The 15909-nt window shown below is 42.3% G+C and overlaps 1 protein-coding gene across 1 annotated transcript in view; it reads right to left on the bottom strand.

The window, feature by feature from the left end:
• itga8 (integrin, alpha 8) overlaps window positions 1-15909 on the bottom strand; it is a 219576-nt gene that overhangs the window by 39882 nt on the left and 163785 nt on the right. The window contains exon 25 of the mRNA XM_078235261.1: window positions 3229-3449. Within this exon, the coding sequence (XP_078091387.1) occupies window positions 3336-3449 (114 nt within the window). The 3' untranslated portion in view covers window positions 3229-3335. The remainder of the gene's footprint in view (window positions 1-3228; window positions 3450-15909) is intronic.

Genomic DNA, 15909 nt, shown 5'->3' on the forward strand with positions numbered 1-15909 from the left:
TTTATTTTAGGTCCAAACACAGAGCCTCATTTGAAGGCTGCAGATTTAAAGAGGATGCTGTTTTCTCAATGTCTCGGCAGAACCATGCCTTTACTTGCATTCAAACTGCCTTCAGAAAATCGAGTGGGGCGCGTAGGTTTTAGTATTCGAGGCATTTCCTGTTTACTCTTCTTCCATTTTCAACCTACTGACTTCACGTTCTACAATTGCGAGAACAATACAAAATGCCACATAGTAAGTAGCAAATTCCAATTGGATCCATAAATGGGACAGACACATGCATTTCCTGTAGCTCGAAGCTGACTGACGCCAGGTTAAAAAAATAATAAAGAACATAGGGCAGGATTTTCCGGCTGCACTCACCCCAAGCTTGAAAAACCCACCCGAGGTCAACAGACCTTTGCATGGTCTGTGTCCTGCTTGCTACGATTCCCGTGGTGGGCGGGACGGGAAGATTCCATTCATAGTATCAATTTTGGATTTCTGTTGTACAAATTACAATTAGTTTTTCTGTTGACAATTTCACTTTGCTTTGTTTTACCCCTTGCTGAAGTAATTTCCTCACCTAAGGGTGAGAATAACAGTCAGCTATTCTCATTATTTGGGGGAGGTGTGTGAACTTCAATATATATGATGTGGAGATCCTGGTGTTGGACTGGGGTGGGCACAGTAAGAATTCTCACAACAACAGGTTAAAGTCCAATAGGTTTATTTGGAATCATGAGCTATCGGAGCGCTGCTCCTTCATCAGGTGAGTCCCCTTCATTTACTTGACATGAAATGTGTAAGTGGATTTTAAAACCTGAAAGAAATAGTGATGAAAGCAGAAATTTGACAATCTCTTTAGGGTTAAGAAGGCTCCAAGATAACAGCCTGGCTGGCGTGCTACTTCGATGCTGGAGTCTGTGATACTCTAAAGTACTATTGCTAATTGACTGACCACAGTGGCTCACTAATGGAATCTGAGGATGGGCTTGTCACTGGCCACTAGGATTCTTTCCAAGGAGCTCCACATAATTGTACAAGTCAACGGCCTAAAGAAGATAGAGTGATTTACCCATTAAAGAAGTGAGACTGGCGCCAGGAGGCTTCTCAATGTGTTGTGCTGGGAAGTCACGTGATTTTAGCTATTTAAATCCTGACGGTTCTCTTATGCATAACTCTTTGGCCTTAAGTGGTGCTATGGGAGTTTTACACGCACAGTCTTTCACCATGCCTGGCCGGGTGATGTGTTGTGCGTCGTAACTGCGCTTCCCACCAAATTAGGAAAGGCTGAAAAAGGCACGTCCAGTGTCCGCATCTGAAACAAGTATTTTGTCTAATGCCTGTTTTGGGCCCCCTTTACAAAACTGAGCTGCTCCCAATGTGGTCAGCTGAGCACTGGGACCACTGCATTCAGGAAATCATGGAGTATGTGACATAGCCAGCGTTTCTTAAAAGAACTGCTGAATATGACCACCAGCAAGGCAGGTATTAAAAGAAAACTGAATGAGGAACTGGGAAGTACCAGGCCTGCTCTTCCCACTCCTGAAACTGAAGTCCTCTTTTCCAGTGAGCTACCAGGGTATCAGCAGATATCTGCGATTTGCTCCTTTCATGTGAGTGAGGTCTGAGGCTATGTCTAATATTGCGATCAGTTGCAGCGATCGTTCTCTGCCTCCTGTTCGCATTGGCAGGCTACCAATTTCTATGCCCTTGTATCTGGACTCTGCCAATGCATGCCAAAACTTTCTACACTTGTTTAAGTGGAGTGTCCCCCAACCAAGAGAAAAATGTGCTCTTCATATTGGGCAAACAGAGACTTTTCTTCTGTAGATACCTCAGTATCTCGGTTTGAAAACCCTTTGAAACTGGATGATGGGATTCCATCAAATATTTAACCGTACAAAAGAAAATATTCAGAAAGAGTGACTTAAAAGAAAACTGGAGAATAAATATTAGTCAAACATTACTTCTTGGAAGTTATGAAAGTTTAACAGTTTATCAGTGAATTAAGTCTTTTGTTAACAATTAGATGAATATAACAATGTTTTGTCAGATGTCAGCAGTCCGCTAAAGTTTATTTTACTTTACTTACTGTGCTGTGCTGTGGTCTAAAGATTATTTGTCTTACAGCAAATATTTTAAGAGTTATTTATTGTTACATTTAAAAAAAAATAGGGTCGATAGAGCAAATGAAAGGGCAGAATTTCTTGGGCATATTAGATTGCTTGGGTGCACAGCGGGAACATCAGGTGAGGGGGATCAGATGCCAGTTGGTTTGTCCAAACATTTCTCATACATACATCTGAAAATCTCTTCAGTGTCTATTCTGGCAACTTATTGATTCCTGGCAAGACTGCGGAAGCCTGCCATGACCCTGTTCTGTATACCCACATTGTGCAACATCCATTGCCGGTTCCCGGTAGAGTCTGGGGGGAGGGGGGAACCATCATTACCCAGAAGCAGGAAAACTGATAAGGACAAAGGTGCAACTTCAGATCATCAAAATTCGATAAATCAAAATTTCAGATCATCAAAAGACCTTTCACAATTCTGTCAAAGTAAAACAAAAACTTGGTTGTAAACTTTTGAACACAAAACAACTTGTAGAATCATCGCATCCCTATAGTGTAGAAGGAGGCCATTTAGCCCATCGAGCCTGTACCGACAACAATCCCACCCAGGCCCTATTCCCGTAACCCCATACATTTACCCTGCTCGACCTCCTTACACTAAAGGACAATTTAGCATCGTCAAACTGTCATCCTGGGCCTGGTTTTCACCTGTCCTTTCTTCAGTTTAAGTTTAAGTTTATTTATTAGTGTCACAAGTAGGTTTACATTAACACTGCAATGAAGTTACTATGAAAATCTGCTAGTCACCACACTCTGGTGCCTGTTTGGGTACACTGAGGGAGTATTTAGCATGGCCAATGCATCTAACCAGCACGTCTTTTGGACTGTGGGACGAAACTAGAGCACTTGGAGGAAACCCACGCAGACACAGGGAGAATGTGCAAACTCCACACAAACAGTCACCTGAGGCAGGAATTGAACCCAGGTCCTTGGTATTGTGTGGCAGCAGTGCTAACCACTGTGCCACGGTGTTATTAGACAGGTGGGCAATTGCAAAGACTGGCATTAAGTTCCCATTTGCCATTGGAAATGCACAATGGCTACAGGAATAATCACTTTCTAAAAGGATCAACAAAGATCATTTTCACCATCAACACTGTCCTTTTCTTACCAGTGCTTTTGTCTGCTCATATTTTAGAGGCTGCGGTAACCTCACTTCTCGTCTTGTGATGTGATGTGTGGTCGTCGGAGGCTCCCACAAGCTGATATGTTCTCCAATCACTGACGGGTCAACAGTCTACAACCAGAAAAATTACACACCATGAGAGTAGCTTGACTGATGATCACTGAAACCATGAAATCATGAAACTTGACCTCTTTCATATGCACTGTCTTTAGATTTAAAGGCATATTCTTCCTGTAAATTGAATCCGTCTATTGAGAATGTCACACAAGTTAATCGCATCTAGCGACATGAAAGCATAGCAATCTTACAGCCCAGCTTGATGCTATCCATCACTCCCTTTAATAAGTTAATGCATTTTGTTATGGGACCCTTTACATTTCTATCAACAAAGCAACACTAAAAGATTATTGAGAAAGGTTTCATATAAAAAAATTACTTCCTCATATTGCCATAATCGGCCCGGATTTGCTGTCAAACAGCAAGGTTAATGGCGTTTGTGATTATTTATAGCTAAACAATATAGTGTAGGGTGGGTGCACAGTTTAATGCGAATATTCACAAGTTGCTGTCCCAGTTACATCTCTTTGTTGTTAGCTTTGCAAACATGGCCTCTTCTTTTTAGCCTCCCCATTTGTTTTAGGCAATTGCTCTATTTCCTCATGGATTGCCAATTAAACTTGCCAGAGAAAGCTAAGTCTTGTCATTATAAACATAAGTGCCCTTTTAATATGAGTGTTAATGACTGCTAATTAACATCTCTGGAGCAGAAAATTTATTATCTTAATTGTGGGATATCATTCCTTCACATTTTGAATTTGTTTGAGGTGTTTTCACTAGTTATTCCCCAATCCTTAAGCCTCACTGGTTAAAGAGGTACCTCTTGTTTGCCCTGTTCACTCATTTTCCAGTTGCCCTGTTTCCATTCTTGCTCCAGTTTCAGATTCTCACTGGCAGCAATTCTGCCAGCAAAAATGTTTTGAGCAGAAGGGGAGGAGTAAGCCTAACAACAAAGAACAGTACAGCACTTGTTGCAGCAAATTCTGGCCCATTGATTTATTTTACTGAAGGATCATGTCCAATGTTCATATGATACCCAGGACAACAATCATCCCCTCACTTGGTTCTAACTTGAGCAATAATGGAAAATGAAGCTTAATACAGTCTATTTTTTGAAAAATAGTCTCAACACTTTTTGTTTATTTGGAGGGTACACTGGGGGAGCCCTCGGAAATTCCAACTTAAGAACTTTGCAGGAATTGCCTGGGAGGTTTCAACCTCCAATAGGCATTTGTCCTGAATCCAGAACCCTCCAAAAATGCCTCCAACTCGGAGTTAAACTCAGAGACGTCAGGGAGATCCAACTCACTTATCAGAATAGTTACCCAGGGAATGTTAGACAGGATAAACCCGTATCTAACTCTTGGGTAACTATACAAATGACACCCCCCTCCCCCCACTGATCACGCTCCACAGCTCTCTGATTCCAGCTGACTTTCCAACTCTCCGATACTCCGACTTTTCATTGTTCCTCGGACTCCCACCTCCTAACCTCACCACCCTAACATCCTACCCACCCTATCCAGCTACTCCGTCTAAGTTGCACCCACCATCCTGTCTAAGTTGCACCCACCACCCTGTCTAAGTGGCACCCACCACCCTGTCTAAGTGGCACCCACCACCCTGTCTAAGTGGCACCCACCACCCTACCTAGCTACACGAACCATCTTGTCAACCTACGCAACTTCACCATAAACCATCCTGCCCCCCCCTACCCAACGTGCCACTTATCTAACTGCCATTCTTTCACTCTCTCCACTCTACCCACTTATCTCACAGCTACAAATCAAAAGCTTTTCATTGAGTTAGTAAATGAAAACCATGGCTTTGCCGACGATCCTATCCTCACGAGGAAGGATTCTGAGAACAGATAAACTTTGCATTTCTGAAGAGGTCTGGTTCTGAAGTTCGAGTGAGAAATGTGGAACTCCGGTGCTGTGCACAAAGTAGGAAAGGAGAGATATTCCAATAGTGACTGCCACTCAGCCCATTAACTTTAGCAATATCTTGTATCCAGCTCCTTTCTCTACAACCTGTATCCCTTTTAAATATCCTCATATATACTGGATCCTGTAGGTCCTTACTGAGCTTCCTTAAGGCTGTAAATTAAATTTCATTGCTATTTAGACATGGCTGAGCTCAGGGATCCTATTGTACACTATGATAAACCAGCAGCCATGCTATGGACAGAGTGCTGGAAGGTGGATTAGAGTGGGGCTAGTGCTTTTTTTCTTTGTTTTTGAATGGCCTCTCTATGCTGTAACTTTTCTATGATTTCTATTTTCCTTTAAAAAAGCCTGTAAAAATGAAATTAGATGTAGTCTTGACATATTCCCACTTCCATGACCTGCCCGCCATGTCCAAAGGGCAGAAGGACATCATAGCTGCCAAGTGACAATTGAAGTATTAACAGAAATGACCCCAGGGTATGTTTAACAGAGACTACTGGAAGCCAGACATCAAGTGAACTTCTAAATAATTAATAACTATGTACAACTATGAACACGCAGAGAGATGCACGAGGCTCCTTCCAGAGGCATCTTTCTCTGCTTTCTGGAGACACATGATCTTACATCACTGATGATGTATATTAGCTGTTTGTGCAATGGCCATTAACCCTTTAGACTCTATCTCCTCCCAGGTCTTTCATTCAACTCATTAACTATTTACACCATCCTATCACCCTCATTCAGCCCCTCAAGTAACTGTTAACATCGTTGAGTCATTGGGTGGTTTGATTAGTCTGCCAAATCATGTTCTTGTTTCCTTTGGAAGAGGGCTACGGTCACAGTCACCTTGTCGATGGGCCTGTGCGCCATTTAGTAAGTTGTTTTGAGTTGTATTCTTGGTTTACCGGGTAGTCAATCTAATCCTGTAAAGGTTGTCCGTTGGATGCCAGTGCAGGTCTGTTTCACCTGAGGATGCTGCATCTTTTCTATCTCTGTGGCCTTAAGGCACGGCCAAAGGATATGTGGAAGACCTAGGAGCTGTGTGCCTAATCATCCATCCATTAAAAATTCTGATGGAGCCACAGTCTGCAGTGGTATAGACTGGTAATTCAGTAAGCTTAGGTCGACGTAGTAATTTTTCCTCAACAGAGATTTGACAGTATGGACTCCTCTTTCAGCCTGACCATTGCCCTGTGGGTACCTGAGTGAGCTGGTGACATGGACAAAACCCTCTGCCTACGTGAAGTACTTGAAGAAGTCATTTGCAAACTGTGGGCTATTATCAGAGGCAATCAGAGACAACCAATTCGGGGATACCAGGCATGGCAAACACTCCTTGAGCATGGCAATAATTAGCACTGTGGTCGGCCCACCGGGCCGTTTCACCTCAATTCACTGAGAATAATAGTCCATTGTGACAAGAAAGATTTTATCCTTGAAGACAGTCGGGATTGGCAGGAAGACACCATCAATGGCTCATTGTAATCTTTTCAATGGGTGGCACAAGAAATAAGATTGGAAATGGCGTCCTCAATAGCTTTGGAGATGCCCGACCATTAGACCGAATTACAGGCGCATGCCCGGCACTTGGTGGTATCCAGGTGTTCCTGGTGTAACCTTTTGAGAATGTATAGCCTGAGGACCCTGGAATGGCAATGTGGTCATTATAGATAACAAATCATCTGTGAGACTAAGTTGATGATGTTGTTCAAAGGACTGCTTCAGAATACAACTGCTAGGAACATACGCATGTCGTCCAGTAACACAGTACTCTCGTATCTGTGCACACTTGGCATTAGACTTCTGGGCTGCTCACTTTTTTCTAGCTTCTGGGTAATAACCGGGAGGAACTTGGTGGACAAGGAGATGTAGGGCTCCACATCCTCAGAAAAATATAAATTGCTCTGTACAGACTTCCCCCCCCAAGGGATGTGGGACAAAGTATGTGGTTTGGTGTTTACCCTGAAGTGGTCATAAACCTTTTGAATCTGCAGTGATTCAACAATTAGATTCTGAAGTGTCACTTGCCAATCACAGTTCTTAGCTGTGAAGACTGTGTTGTAAAATTGTTCATTTCATCAGCGTGTAATATCCACTCAGATCCCATTAAATTTCCAGTCTTTATTATTTCTGAAGGCAAATCTCTACACATGGATACTTATCTGCCTTGCTTTTACTGCTAAAAGGTAAATCTATATATAATTTACTAAAATATTTCAGGGTAAAGGTTCCTTTGCTATCTCCCTCATTCAAAGATATTAACCATCCATACTCTGCTCCAATTATTGAGGTCATCAGGTAAAAGAGCAACGATTTGGTCACTGTTAACATAGGCATATCTTTATCTGAGCTTCAGGAGATGGTCAATCAGAGATCTCTTTCTCAGTTATTTCTGACTCTTACGTTTGTTGCCTGATATTGTTTACATTTCTCTGTCTAAATTGGGTAGGTTTACTTTCTACTTGCGTCAATCTCAAATCCACTATAATTTCAGACAGAAGTCCATAGAATCCCTACAGTGCAGAAGGAGGCCATTTGGCCCATTGAGTCTGCACCAACTCTCTTGGAGCATCTTACTTGGGCGCACCACTTGTGCCATTTCCTTGATTGCATGCATTTACCCATTTGGAACACTAAGGGGCAATTTAGCATGGTCAATGTACCTAACCAGCACGTCTTTCGGACTGTGGGAGAAAACCGGAGCATCCGGAGGAAACCCACGCAGATGGGAGAATGTGCAAACTCCACACAAACAGTCACCCAGACTGGAATCGAACCCAAGTCCCTGGCATTGTGAGGCAGCAGTGCTAACCATTGTGCCACCGTGCTTATTGAAGAGTTCCACATTTGGCTAAAGATCCAGATAGAGAGGGAGAAGCTTTACATCAGGATGTCAGTGGTGTGTTCTCAACACTGGTTTTGGAATTCTGGATTAATTATGAAGCATTATCAGCAAGCGTTTAATCTGATATTAGTGGCAGGGCATAGATACAGCTCTGAAGAAGAGTCATGCATACTCAAAATCTTAAATCTGTTTCTCTCTTCACAGATATCACCAGACCTGTTGAGTTTTTCCAGCATGTTCTGTTTTTATTATAGATTCAGGTTTATTGGCCTTGTGCCATCCTGCCAGTTTGAGGAAGAGAAGTACCAAAGAACAAAGAGAACAAAGAACAGGCCCTTCGGCCCTCCAAGCCTGTGCCGATCATGGTGCCCTAACTAAACTAAAAAAAAACCTTCTGCCCTTACATGGACTGTATTCCTCTATTCCCTCCCTATTCATGTATCTATCTAGATGCCTCTTAAATCTTACCTTGCCACATTTATTCTTCACAACGTGAGGGATCTTCCCAATTTCTGGCAGTGGTAAAATAAGTTTCCATTGGTTTAAATTTTACATTATTCTACCCAATTGGCAAGCAGAAAATACTTGTCTGAAAAGATTGGGGTTTCCACTAGTTTTAGTATATTTCCTGTGGAATCCTAAGTGGCTTTGTAACCCTTGAGCTTTTCTGGAGTCTTTGATGATTGCTACATAGTTGACATTTTTGTGGTAGTGGGACATAACTTCTGTTCACTTATTTGGTTCAATCTTGCTTTCTTAAGATTTGGTTGGTTCAGGAGGAGATGTACAGGCTGGAATTTTCCAGCTGTACTCACTGGCAGAATCTTCCTATCTCACCGAGAGTGAACCCCTGCCGCTGGTTTCCTGGCAGCCGGGGGGGGGGGGGGGGGGGGGGGGTAGTGGATAGAATGGAAAACCCCATTGACAACGGCAGGATCATCCAGTTCCACCAACAGTGAACCCCCGCCATGGGTCTTCCGGCAGCAAGAGGGTGCATAGAATGGGAAACCCGCAATGCTGGGCCACCTCTGTCGTCGCGGGGGGCGGGGGGTGGGGGGGGCACGGAAAATCCCACCCATTGTCTCATCCTTGAATCAGGTGTCCTATTCAAGATACAAACATCTGTGACAATTCTCTTATACATATTTATAGCACACAGTGAGAGAAATTTGCAGTTCACTCTTGTGAATGTAGAAAAGATTTAAAATTAAAGTCTTGAATGATAAAATGGTCTTTCAGCATTTAAGCAGTTAAACATTTTCTAGCCAAATGTGTTCCAGTATGTAATGACCAAATGTCCAAAAGCTGCTTGTATTTACTAATGATGTTGCTGAAATAATTTAAATTGATTGCAAATGTTTCAGATTCTTCAGTGATGACTGAATGTTCTGGAGAGGTTATGCTGTTTACACTTCATTTTTATTGAGGTCTTGGACTGAAAAGGGCCATAAAACAAAGCAAATGTGTACAAAATTATACAAAAATAGATGAATATAGAATACTGGAAATGCTCAGCAGGTCAGACAGGATCTTTGGACAGAGCACCGAATGCAAAGGGGATAAATTGGACAGCCCCTGAAAACAGATGAATGGATTGCAAATCAAGTTACTACAGGCAGCTAGCCAACTTGGTGCTGCCTGCTCATTAGAAGATTGCTACATGAAGCTACCATGGCTGCACACAACAGGGGGCCCAAAATGGTAACTTTGTCATCCCACTTAATGTCAGCACGCATGGATTAAAGTGAGTCTGCCTCTCTTAAAGGGGAGGTGCATTGTGGCTGCAGCAGGTGCTGGCAGTCATGTAAGAAACGATTTTCATCTGGGAAACACTGCATAATAGCACATGGGAGAGAGAGAGCTCCATGATCCATGGAGGTCTTGGTGGAGGAAGTGAAAAGTAGGAGGTGTCCCATCTACACGGGATGCCAGAAAGTCCAACAGACACATGCTGGGGAAGAATGATATGGAGATTAATGCCTGGAGTCAACTGCAGACGACCTGGATGCAGTGCTGTAAGAAGTTCAATAACTTCACATGAGTGGTTAAGGTCAGTGAGTTATCTTCAAATGATACATTTCATCAACTGTACAAGTAGCCTCAGACATTACCCAATCTCATCTGACACCAATCTCCGTCAATTGTGACTTGTGTATAACATTCATAGCCTCATCCCATCCTCACTCACTGAGCACTGCTGCTGGCCTCTCTCCCAGCTTGCATACACTGGCAGCTATTCAGCCATGACAACAACATTAACCAAAAGAATGCATGGCACTCACTGGCACACTGCGTTCTCTTCTGTAGGACAAAGTGGCACGCAACAGGAACCAGAAGGCACTAATCAGAAGGGAAAGTTGTGTCAGTATGATCTCACCCTCATGAAGGGGACATTATTGGGATATCGTTTGCCAAAGCCATGGTCAGGGATTGGTTTGGAACTACTGAAGATGACATACACAATCCTCCTTCTTACATCCCAAATTCCCCCTCCTTCCACATTGTCTTCTGATTTCTATGATGCAGATGGCGTAAACGTCTCCCTGCTATACTCCCCACATTACAACCTTACCACTGTGCCTTTTTCCTTTCAGGTACCAAGTGGTGCAATCTGGCCAGGCAGAGAAGAGTGATGATGTAGACACAGCACCGTCACTGGATTTCACACTGGCAGACACCAGCTCAGTTACTGATCTTGCCCACATCTCAGAAGATAAATTAAAAGCAGGATCTGCATATGGTGAGACACAGGGCATGTGTTGGCTCAGGGCCATGGTTAGCATTAGTGCCAGCTCAGCAGAGGGTATGGTTGCACATGGGTCTGTTGCAGAGGACTCAGATGAGCACTTGGATGGGGCAACCTATAGAAGAACACCAGTGGTTCTGCACAATGAAATTCTCGGTGTATTGACAGGGTTTCCAGCAAGCCTACATTCAAAGTTAAGGAGCACGGAGCAGTCTAGCAATAACCTGGCATAGGGATTGGCGCAGTGCTTGGATTCCATCCTTCCCAGCTAGAAATTGAGGCCAACTCCATTCACAGGTTGTGGACCCAAGCATGGTGCAGCATTTAATTGTCAATGTTGCAGCTCCATTGCAACACAAATAGCAGGCATCCAGCGTCTCATCGAAACACATCAACTTTTCCAGGGCTTGACAGCGTAAATGTTGAGAGGATATTTCCCCTGGTTGGGGATTCTCAAACTAGTGCATCACTCAAAAGGTTCATGGATTTTTGGAATTCTGCATCCCGGAGAGCAGTGGATATTCTGCTATTGAGTATGTTCAAGAAATAGGCTGATGGATTATTGGATATTAAGGGAATTCAGGGATATGGGAATGTTGTGGAAAGATGGAGATGAGGGTAAAAAATCAGCCATTATCTTATTGAATGGTGGAGAAGGCTTGAAGGGCCTAATGGCCTCATCCTTTTTCTATTTCTTATGTTTATGTCATGGATATGAATTTTTAAAAGAGTTGGAAGGGAACATTCACTATGCGCCAGCTCATTTTTCTCACAATCACCAATTAGGCATCATATCAGAGCCTATTGAAAGGTGGAGCAAGCATCTGCCTCTAGAACTTATGGACCAATAGGTCTGCAAGGGTCACGAGGATACACCTGGGATGATTTGAAGTAGTCATGACCTTCTCGTTGCTGCTCGCCAGACAACCTCACATTTTCTCACTTAAGAGTAAAATTAGCAAAGATTTTTCAGTGTGTTAACTGCCTGTCAACTTAGCTGGAGATGGATATATAACCCAAGGATTTGGAAGAACGAACTAAAAGACTAACTTGAGGAAAGTAAGTATAGTTTGTAGCAGGACTGGGCATTGTAATACCAACTTACAATGTAATAGAGTGGTGGCTGATTTGAGTCAATGATACTCAAACTGCAAGGTTTATGATTTAAATTGCATTGCTGTAGGAAATAGAAAACCAAGTATGGAAAAGCCTGAAGATCCTGGGTCACTTTTTCCCTACATCCTATTTTTATACCTAATGAAAACACATGAACAACTTATTCACAAGTTTCTGCCAATACTGCTTTGAACCAAGCCACGAGGTGGCATGGAAAACAGCCTAGAGGTAGCCATTTTTCCCTTGCTCAGCATGTATTTACAAAACTGGGCAGTCTTTGATTTAAAGAAAAGGTTATTTAAATTTAACTTGATAGGGTTTCAGTATTAAACTTAGGAGTAGAAACAAAATTGGCAGAAGGCAAGCGAACAATAGATATTTTCTACAGAGGTTGTTTGGGGTAGTGGTAGGTGATGGGACTCAGTATTGAGTACACCTGAATAGACATTTCATCTTCAATATTTTTAATTTAGATCTTGAGGGTCCATTCAATCTAAGGAAACATCTCAGAGGATCCACCAAATGAACCAGACAAAATGTGTAAATGGGAAGGATAATAGCAGACAAAGTTTAATGCATGGTATATTGAAATCAAAAATGGGCAATACATATACTTAATGAATCGTGAGGAAATAAATATGGAAGAAGTTGAAAGAGATTTTAGGATGTAGTCGATCCATGTTCAGCAAGTCCAATCACGAGGCAGCAGAAATCAACAAAGCAAGTCAAATCCTGAATTGTATAGGTAAAAGAGTGCAAATAGACCAAACTGTTCTTAAACTGTATAACACTCTGGTCAGGTCACAATTTGTGTACTGGGTCTAGTTTTTGTTGGCACAACACAGAGCATTCAAGCCCTGGAGGCAGGTCACAGAAACTCCGCAAGGCTAATTTCTCATGTCAGAGAGTGGGAAGGATTGGGGAAAGTTGGGCCAAAATTTTCTTGGATTTTCTTCCATGGACCATGGTAACTTCTTCAGAAGTTCAGAGGAAACTCCATTTATGTCACTATTCTCAACATATTTCCAGCCTCTCTGCCACAGATGTCCACACCATTCCAATATCTTCTCGGCTACTTTTATCAATGCTCCACAATCTTCACTGACCCCCTGATGCACTGGTTCCTGATCTTGTCTTTTCTTCCGACTCTAGACATCCACCTTGACATTCACACCTCATTACTATCCAGTCGTTGCTCCTCTTTTACAGAAGGAGACCATTCGGCCCATCGAGTGTGTACCAACCACAATCCCAACCAGGCCCTATTCCCACAACCCCATGCATTTACCCTGCTAATCCTCCTGACACTAGGGTCAATTTAGCATGGCCAATCAATTTAACCCACACATCTTTGGACTGTGGGAGGAAACCAGAGCACCCAGAGGAAACCCACGCAGACGGAGAATATGCAGACAGTGACCCAAGGCCGGAATTGAACTTGAGACCCTGGCGCTGTGAGGCAGCAGTGCTAACCAATGCCGCCCTTGATCTTGCCCAAATTTCTGCACTATGTAACAAGGCTGGTATTACAACTGTCCTGGAGATCCTTCCTTTGTCTTTCAGTGATACTTTTCTATCATATAACACTGCGAGATATCTTTGTTCCTCTAATTCTGGCCTCTTGTGCAGCTCCAATTGCTTCATCATTGGAGTCTGTGCCTTCGATTTGCATGGGCACCCAGCTCTGAAGTTCCCTCGCTAAACCTCTCCAACTAACTTTTCTCCTCCAAATTACTCTTTAAAAACCCATCATTTCTGCCTTAACATTTCCTTCTGTGGATCGGTGCCAAGGTGGCACCTTAGCTTGTTAAAGACACTATAAATACAAGTTGTTGTTGTTATTATAAACATCATCTGGACAAGACTCAGAAAGGAATATCAGGCAGACTGTATTACAGACATTGAACCCTCGCTGTCTGATTCACCTCTCTGCACTCGTCCCCAGGAGATTCTTAATACCCAGATGGTCGAGACAAAAATCGACCTCAGCAACTAGTCACTTTGGAAGCATGTTATCTTAAGAAAAAACAATTAAGCGTCATTGCTTCTGTGATTAAGTAGATGAACATCTTATGTTTCATTTTTATTTTCTAGTAACATGCACGTTTAAACATTAAAATTGACATTTATTCATTAATACACTAACAGATTATTAATTAATTGGAACACACACACCCACTGTCAGCACTATCAGTCAGGTTATATTTTTATACAGAAGAAACAGGAAATTACCTAACCTGTATGAGTATGAGAATTATAGAGAAATTAATGACAGAGTCGCTAGTAATAATATCACAACTTAAGTTGGCAAAAAGCCATCTGATTCCTTTGATCTTTTAACATGACTCAAGTCTGAAAAATATCTTCACCACTGAACCAATATATTATTGCTGCATTCTACCATGTTACATGATAAGTATGTAAAATGTATTATGAACAGTATCTAATCAATTTAACATGATTTATACCCTGTTAAACATGCTACAAATATAAATGCTGCACTGACTATACAACTGATCATACAACCTAGATTTCTCAGTCCAGTCAAGCCTGCACACTATTAACTCCTGCTGCTACAGATGGAAAAACAATTCTCTTTAATCTCTCAAGGCAAGAGTGTTCTTATTGAGAGATATTTATATATGTATATATATATTTAAATTTCTTATTAAGTTGCTGGATTTGTTACAGTTGTTATTTTTTCTGATATTTCAATCCCATGAATTTTCATTGTTCTGAATTAATTTTGCCTATTCACTTGAGAAGACAACGGCCTGAATTGTTGCTTCCAGAGCGAGAGCAAAATGTCAGGATAATTCCCGGTTCCACAGAGCCAACTCAGAAGAAAGTACCCTAGGTGTCAGGTTTCTGATCTGAGGGTGTGGTGTGAAATGGAAGTTAGGCCTGTGGCCCCCAGAGACAGTTTAGAAGCAGCACAAGGGCTGCTGCATGCAGAGGGAGGCAGGGCACCAAAGCCCGCCTCAGTGATTGGGCACTGTGGAAAAAATGCAACAAAAAAACAGCCCTCCAGCCCTCACCTCTCATAGCAGCCCCCCTCCGCCCCATCCATGCCAACTCATGCCACATCATGCACCCACAACCCACCCCATGGCTTCTCATACCCTTCATGCAAACCTATGCCCATGTATCCATCCCTTACAGGCTCTTTATAGCCCCTACGGCAACTTAGTGCCTACTCAAACCAACCAATGCATTCCACACATCATCCTTTGCCCTTATATCTTCTATGCTAACTCACACAACATCCATCATGAGCAGACCTTAGCACCCGAGCTGAGATTAAATAAAGTTCTTTTGATGAACTTAACTATCTAAAAGAAACACTCTCATTGATAAAAAACCATTCACTACACTTAACGTCCATTAATTCTTTACAAAAACAAGCATTTCTATTCACAATTATATGCCACTTCAAAGACTTTATATGTAATTGGGGCTGTCAGTCTAACTCTGGACTGGCAGGTAGACCATTATGACAATGATAGGTTGTGCTATCAGCCTGCTGCATTAATCCTATCATGAAGGCTGTCATGTTTATGTCAACAGAGTGAAATAGCAAGCACTGAGTTTTATTTTAACACTCCAGACAGTTTTTTTCAGATATTTAAAGGACAGGATATTTAAATGCCTTGACAGTTTGACGGCTCCAATGAGCTTGACAATTCTGATGTTTTTATATTCTTTTTACACATATTTGCGTCTACTTTTAACACCCAAAGGACACTTTCCCCTTCCCAAATGGCATGTAACCTCTACCAAAGCTGTTCCTGGACCTCTCCAAAAGGTTACCCTCACTCTCCAGAAGGGCACCCTACCTTTCCAGGTAACTTTAGTAAGTTTAGACCTTATTCTGCTAGGTCTAAAGTGTACAAGACATGTTTTGGACATCCCACTAACAAAAGTCAGAGATGACCGAAGGCAGCTGTACTTCT

This window comes from Mustelus asterias, chromosome 2, assembly GCF_964213995.1.
Source record: "Mustelus asterias chromosome 2, sMusAst1.hap1.1, whole genome shotgun sequence".
NCBI lineage: Eukaryota > Metazoa > Chordata > Chondrichthyes > Carcharhiniformes > Triakidae > Mustelus > Mustelus asterias.